This window comes from Anticarsia gemmatalis, chromosome 15, assembly GCF_050436995.1.
Source record: "Anticarsia gemmatalis isolate Benzon Research Colony breed Stoneville strain chromosome 15, ilAntGemm2 primary, whole genome shotgun sequence".
NCBI classification, from domain to species: domain Eukaryota; kingdom Metazoa; phylum Arthropoda; class Insecta; order Lepidoptera; family Erebidae; genus Anticarsia; species Anticarsia gemmatalis.
In genome coordinates, this window is record NC_134759.1 from 1,474,447 (window position 1) to 1,481,176 (window position 6,730).

General features: G+C 37.9%; 1 protein-coding gene across 2 annotated transcripts in view; it reads left to right on the forward strand.

The window, feature by feature from the left end:
* The window catches only part of LOC142978827 (ras-specific guanine nucleotide-releasing factor 1-like), a 42,898-nt gene extending 36,168 nt beyond the window's left edge, over positions 1–6,730 (forward strand). The window contains exons 20-33 of one of the 2 annotated variants that reach the window (XM_076123413.1): positions 170–432; positions 1,042–1,214; positions 1,385–1,490; positions 1,576–1,646; positions 1,960–1,980; positions 3,131–3,280; positions 3,616–3,814; positions 4,119–4,216; positions 4,513–4,646; positions 4,911–5,059; positions 5,397–5,476; positions 5,598–5,715; positions 5,831–5,899; positions 6,184–6,730. In XM_076123413.1, the coding sequence (XP_075979528.1) occupies positions 170–432; positions 1,042–1,214; positions 1,385–1,490; positions 1,576–1,646; positions 1,960–1,980; positions 3,131–3,280; positions 3,616–3,814; positions 4,119–4,216; positions 4,513–4,646; positions 4,911–5,059; positions 5,397–5,476; positions 5,598–5,715; positions 5,831–5,899; positions 6,184–6,324 (1,772 nt within the window). In that variant the 3' untranslated portion in view covers positions 6,325–6,730. The remainder of the gene's footprint in view (positions 1–169; positions 433–1,041; positions 1,215–1,384; positions 1,491–1,575; positions 1,647–1,959; positions 1,981–3,130; positions 3,281–3,615; positions 3,815–4,118; positions 4,217–4,512; positions 4,647–4,910; positions 5,060–5,396; positions 5,477–5,597; positions 5,716–5,830; positions 5,900–6,183) is intronic. The other variant, XM_076123414.1, reaches the window with a different exon arrangement.

The window sequence follows — 6,730 nt, forward strand, 5'->3', positions numbered from 1 at the left end:
TAAATTCCATTTGATAAGCTAGCTGAAACTTATCCAGAAGTGGTGGTATTAGTCATTAGTATTATTTTATTTGTATGAGAGCTAAAACCATTGTTATATTACTTAAACCCACTACTACTGAAGATTGTAGTGCTATGAACTAAGATTAAAAGTATTCTGTTACCTTTAGGCACATCACCATCATCCCCTGGTGCAATCAGCTCAGTCACTTTAGTCGGTAGTCCAAAGAAATCAAGTCCAAACCAAGACCAGTCTACTTCTAAAACAAAGTCCCCGACCAAAGACAACGACGCAGCCGCACAGCTCATGAAAGACGAAAGCATAGAGATGGTAGACCAGAGTGATGAAGACATCAAATACAAGGAGGAAGAACAGGAAAAGAATAAGAAGAAACCTGATGAAAAGTTCAAAATATCGCAGAGATTCTCTGAGGTACGTTTATATTGAGTAGTTATGATAGAAGCTTTTTGTAAATCTGTTGTTCTCAATAAACTGGTTCTACTTATTTGTCGTATATAAAGCATGATCAAGTAAGTTAATTGGTATGGTCCCAGGATTTTACCTTGCAGTACACCATAGTTTATTATGGTCTTAAAGTTCTGTTTTGCAATAAATTTTGCTTCTAGTTTTCAATAGCTAATGTATTCCAATAATTGATGTAAAAAACTAAAAAATAATCTGATTTGGCGTTCCCATGAAGCTGATGTCGCAGGTATAAATAATTGATTATTTACTTTTTACAACCCATTAAGTACATATCGCCTCCAACATTATCGTGGCTAAGCTATCCGTCTCACGAGGGGCAGCGAGACACGGGATTTATTTGCTTTGTAACAGTTCCACTGATATCAATAGCATTCATTCATGTAACACGCATGAAGCAGTCATGAAACCAGACGCTTACGCCTCGCTCCATATCCTTGCACAGTTATAATATTTTAATGAAAGTAGCACCAATTACGAGTAGATTTGATTAGCCCGGACCCTTGTAGTGAGCTTGGGACTTACATACAAAGCGAACTCAAACAGTTTAAAACTCAGCGCGTGCGCACTCTGTCGGAGTCACCGCGGCGCTTGCAGCCGTCGTCAGCGGCTGCCATCGAGGCGCGGCGCCGGTCAGAGAGTGCGCGGGACACCAACAATCCGAATGCTCCCGAAGAGCCAAGGCGGGCTTCTGATTCTGGAACACGATTTGCTGCCAGACGATCAGTCAGGTATCTAGAAATACGTCAGTTTCCTTTTAAAATTTAAGGACACACGATTTTAATCATACCTAAGCATGTTTTTTGATGGACTTCCATTCCAAGTTGATTTAAATTCTAGATTGTTTTTAATGATGTAGTAGCGCCTGTTGCGATCACTTATTATGCTCGTATATTTGTAGTGAGCGTCGTTACACGAACTCTTCGATCAACAGCGAGCGTCGTCGTTATTGGAACGGCTCGGAGCCACGCTCGTCAGTCACTTCACAAGTGTCGCAGGTGGCACAGGTAAAAGAAATCATAATACGATTAGAAACAATACATTTTAATTGTTAGAAGTTGTGTTGATCCGATCATTGTTTTCGGTTTTTAGAACTACCGTCGCGAAACAAGTCAGCCAAAAGCAGGCGTAGTGATCACATCATTCAGGCAATCCCACCGCAGGTAAGATGACTACATAATTACTACAGATTGGTACAATTTTGCATTCAAGTTCACAAAATTAAACTCAATTACTAATTATCTATTATACTTGATTACATTGTTGATCGTCTAGCACACGTGGGAGCTCACAATTCTCAATGTTGTGGCATGTAACTCACTTTTTTCTCTACAATCTCAAATTCTTTGACCATTTTGCTAAAGTAATAACGCTTCTGCACGACATTTTACAAATGAGAGAATCCTATTAGCTATACTTTTTTCATACTTGATGAATGTAAAAATGATAATGTAACTATTAATATTGATTCGACAGCTTTGGAAAAGACCTGTTGTGGTGAGTGATTGGTAAAGGTAAAAGATGTAGAGACCAGACCTAGTAGAGATGCCGTAGAAGAGTATTTTTAAGCTTTATCTAGCATTATGACGTTTTTACCCTTTTTTATGAATTTCGTATATATTTTGAAACGTAGACGCCCAATCACATGACACCACTGCAAAACAGACACAAGCCTATAATACAACAGTGGGGAACAATGATACATTTCCTAGAGATAAGGAAATATACGATGATACTCGATGGAGTGTTTTAGGTTTGAATAGTTGGCACTGTTTCTCACATTCGAAGCAAACATTGGCACCGGACTTACACGCCCAGCACAGCAAACCGCACAACAGCAAAACTTTACCCGAGTTCCAGAACAGAATATTAAAATTAGGCTACTGAGATTACATATTCTTTGACCACTGTGTATATTACGTCTGGATTCTTGGAATCTAAATGATAATGTTTTTAGGTGAAGTGAAATTTTACCGTAGGTAGGACAACTTTTTTCGATCTGGCCGTCATCAAATCTCTTCACCTCTACATCGTCATATAACATCAATAATAATAACTATTATTTGATATACAAAAAATACCGCGAACAAAACCAATTGGCACACAAATTCAAAATTTTCGTATTTTTACGTATATTGCTTATGAAATTTTAGAATTAGATTTTATTTTTTCAAAATTAGCCCTAATATTTTAAATCACCTCGGTTTACAATTAGGAAAGTAAACGCACCTTTGGTAATTATTGATGTTATTTAAGATAGCAGTACAATACGAATTATAATTTTCTAAGTATTCCAAATTATTGGTATTAAATAGATTCTTTTTGATTTTGCATGTATTTTCTATATTTCAAAATCGAATTAAAATAGCAGATAAAAATCAGACATGACGCGGAAATTATTTTCATATTCTCTAACTGTTCTTCCTTCCTGCCTGTCTTTGTTTTTTGCATGCCTTCTTTATTCTATGTCATGTTTATATTCTTACCCATACTTAACCTTTTTCAACACCTATATATCATTTTCAATCATTAATTTCACTCTGAACCTCTTGATTGAATCACTGCAAAGTTCTATCAGAGAGCAAAACCCGCATAAATTTGAATCAGCCACGAGAATGTTAGCGTCTAATCTATCGGAATGGTCTAGGAGCAGTACATCGACGGCCGCGGTGGCGTTTGCAGTAGCTACATCTGCGTCGTCCAACCCTCGGTCCCCACCACCCACGTCACCACCAGCCACTCGAAGAGATTCTGTTATATCTACTGCTGCTACTATGAGGGTGCTCAATGTGCTGAGGTAAAATATTTCATTGCAAGTCTTTAATTGATTTAAATTTAGGACAAATTTAATTAATTAAATACTTTAACACAAAATGTGATAAAATAAATAATATTTTATTTTTTCAATATTATTTTAAGTCTCTACTTGAACGTTTGACAACCAGTCTTACCGAAGGTTATCGTGTAATAACCCAAGTAACTGGCTTGTAGAGGTCAGATAGGCAAAATGTTATATACTGATATTCAGCTGCATCCCGTGAGACTCGAAGCTGACTCCAACATAGTTTGAGGCTAATAAATAAGTACATTAATCACATAATATTATTATGATTCGGACAATTTCCTTACCAGGCATTGGATATCAAAGCACTCCCACGACTTCTGGTCTGACGAGCGTCTACGAGGACTAACGATGGACTTCCTCAAGGAGATAGAGAGTAGTCCCGGTCTACTGCCGGCTGAACACAAGGCCGCGGCACAACTGCTGCGTCTGTTGGAACGTGCTCCTGATCGGGCTGTTGATCTTAAGGCGTTGTTCGTTGCACCTCCTGTAAGTTTCCTTAACATCTACAAATTTAATAAACACTCGGTGTCTTGCCACAACATATCATATTCCTATCCATGCAAAATAATCTTGTGAATGAACATTTTGAAGTCATTGAAAAACCATTTGACTTATGATATCTACTTCTAAGAGAGTAAGTTGTAAAATCTTTTTATAGGTCCTACTTTTAATAAGTGGTAATAAAGTTATTCGTCTTAAAGATATTGCATTGTGATTGTATTAAACGTAAAAGCATAGCTTTTACAGGTCCTCAATGATTCAACATAAACTAAATTCTTGTATTTTTCAGGTGCCTACTAAAGAGAGCGTAGAGACGCTATCGGCTCTTGAAATTGCTGAGCAAATGACGTACTTGGACTATCAGATCTTCAGTTCTATTAATAGCGAGTAAGTGTACTAACAGTACTTTAACAATATGAAATTTATTTAAGTTGCATATGTGCTGTAGAACCCTAGAAAGAAACTATGTAAAATCTCAGGAAGTAATGTGTAAAATGTTTAATTAAATCATTCACGTGATAAAGGCATTCATGGTAATGGGCACGGAAATGCTCAATTCAAACTCCACTATGCGGCCACCCATCTATAGAATGTCCATGCTACTTAACACACGGATCATTTACCGATCGGTGAACGCTACTGGCTACGAGAGGCTCAATTCTTAATGTAAAATCTTTTTACAGGGAGTTCCTAGGCCAGGCCTGGACGAAGGCGGACAAAGCTGAGAGAGCACCACATATCTTAATGATGACGGCTCATTTCAACCACATCTCAAACCTTGTCATATCTGAGATCCTGAAGAAGTATACTTTAGCTGGTAAGTATTAATATTACTCCTTAACTTAAGTAGAAAATTAAATGTCCGTTTTACCACTCGGGGACTACCCGACAAACAAAGTATAAACATTGAAAATTTTTATAATGCAAATGTATGAAGAAATCTGTTTGTTCGGTTCACTTGTTAAGGATCACAATCATCTAGAAAATAACGATTACTACTTGTTTAAAGGTTCAAATATTATTTCGATATAATTTTTGCTGTACTTCTTTAAAAACTTTCAAACTGAAACATATATCTTAGGTCGTGTGGCCACGATCGAGAAGTGGGCCGCAGTGGCAGACATAGCTCGTTGTCTGCACAACTTCAACGGCGTGCTGCAAGTGTGCGCGGCACTATCTAACACTTCCGTGTACCGCCTCAAGAAGACCTGGGAGAAGGTCTCCAAGACTGTGAGTACCAACCATCACTGTACATTTTAGCGTACCTACAGAGCGAGACATGGATAAAAATCAGGTCTTTATCAGTCGCAGTGACACCATATTTGAAATAGGATGATTCAATGTTCATCTGTCGTTTTCAGATACTTTAATGATGTTAACAATACTAAAAGTGTCTTATCCATAAAACACATTTAGGTTATCTTCAGCGGAAATAAGTGATTCATATGAAGATAACAATGATTTTAAATAAAAAACTGTAATTCCTTGGTGTTTAAAATCTTAATCAAATTAACAATTTCGAGAATGTAAAAAGCCTGACTGATAACTTTGTGTACTCGTATTACAGAGCAAACAAACGATTGAGAGAATGCAGACAATCATATCATCGGAATGTCGGTTCAGGATTTTGAGAGATGCTCTGCACAGGTCAGTGGAAATAATTATCTAGTTTCCCGTTATCCTTTTCAATAAAATATGTCACTATTAACATCTGTTGCTACTAAAAAGAGCTTAGATTTTAACGTAAATGTACTTTTTTGTGTTTCAGGTGTGATCCACCTTGCATCCCATATCTTGGGATGTATTTATCAGACCTATCGTTTATCGAAGAAGGAACATCTAATTATACACCTGATGGACTCCTCAATTTCTCCAAGATGAGAATGGTAAGTCTGTTCCGTATTTACTCTTCGTTTTTACTTCGTGGTAAATTTTCTTTTCAACTCGGGCCCACCTTCCGACTGCATCTATCTTAACTACCTACGTTTTATTGATTTACAGATCGCTCATGTGATTCGTGAGATACGAAACTTCCAGCAAACTCCTTACAAGATCGATCATATACCAAAGGTCAGTGGATAAAATTATACGTGCTAGTTATTATGAATTTGTGATGTTTTTGTAGGTCTCATAGATATAGGTCTTTTCACTAGTGATTGATTTTGAATTGCAAGAAATGGATTACCATGTAAGATTTGATATACTACGATTAAAATTCCCTTTCATTATGAAGTATTCCAAACCTGATAGTAATGAAATCATTCTAATTTTAGTAAGAGTTAATGTAGTGAAGCCGGTGGGAGACTACGATTAAGAACTTGAAGTTGATAGAACACTGGTACGATATTGTATAGGTGTGCGACTTCCTGCTGGACAAGTCGCTGGTGATCCCGGAGGAGCGGCAGTACACGCTGTCGCTGGAGCTGGAGCCGCGCGTGGCTCGCGGCAGCGGCGCGGGGCTGCAGGGCGCGGCCAGCGCGTCGCCCGCGTCCTAGCGCCGGCGCCGCGCCTCCCTCGCCGCGCTCGCGCCGCTACGTGCCGAGCGCTAAGCACCCAGCGAGGGGACGCGACACATTCTCCATCAACCACAACAACCACTCCCGCTGTGCTTTGAACGTGATCCGAGAACTTCATGTGAGTTTCACAATTATTACTCTGATAATATCTCAAATTTTAAACATTTTCAGATGTCTGGTATGACTAATTACTTGTCTATGACCTGTTAGATTAGATTTATTTGAAAATATTTCAGATATCCTCGATATAAAAAGTTGTCTGTACGATTTGGTATTTTAACATTGTTATTTAATATACTTGTGAAACTCACACTGTTCTTAGCAGTAACATTTTGTTCATGAAAGATGATGTTTTGTGTAAAAATAATGCAATTATCAATGAACC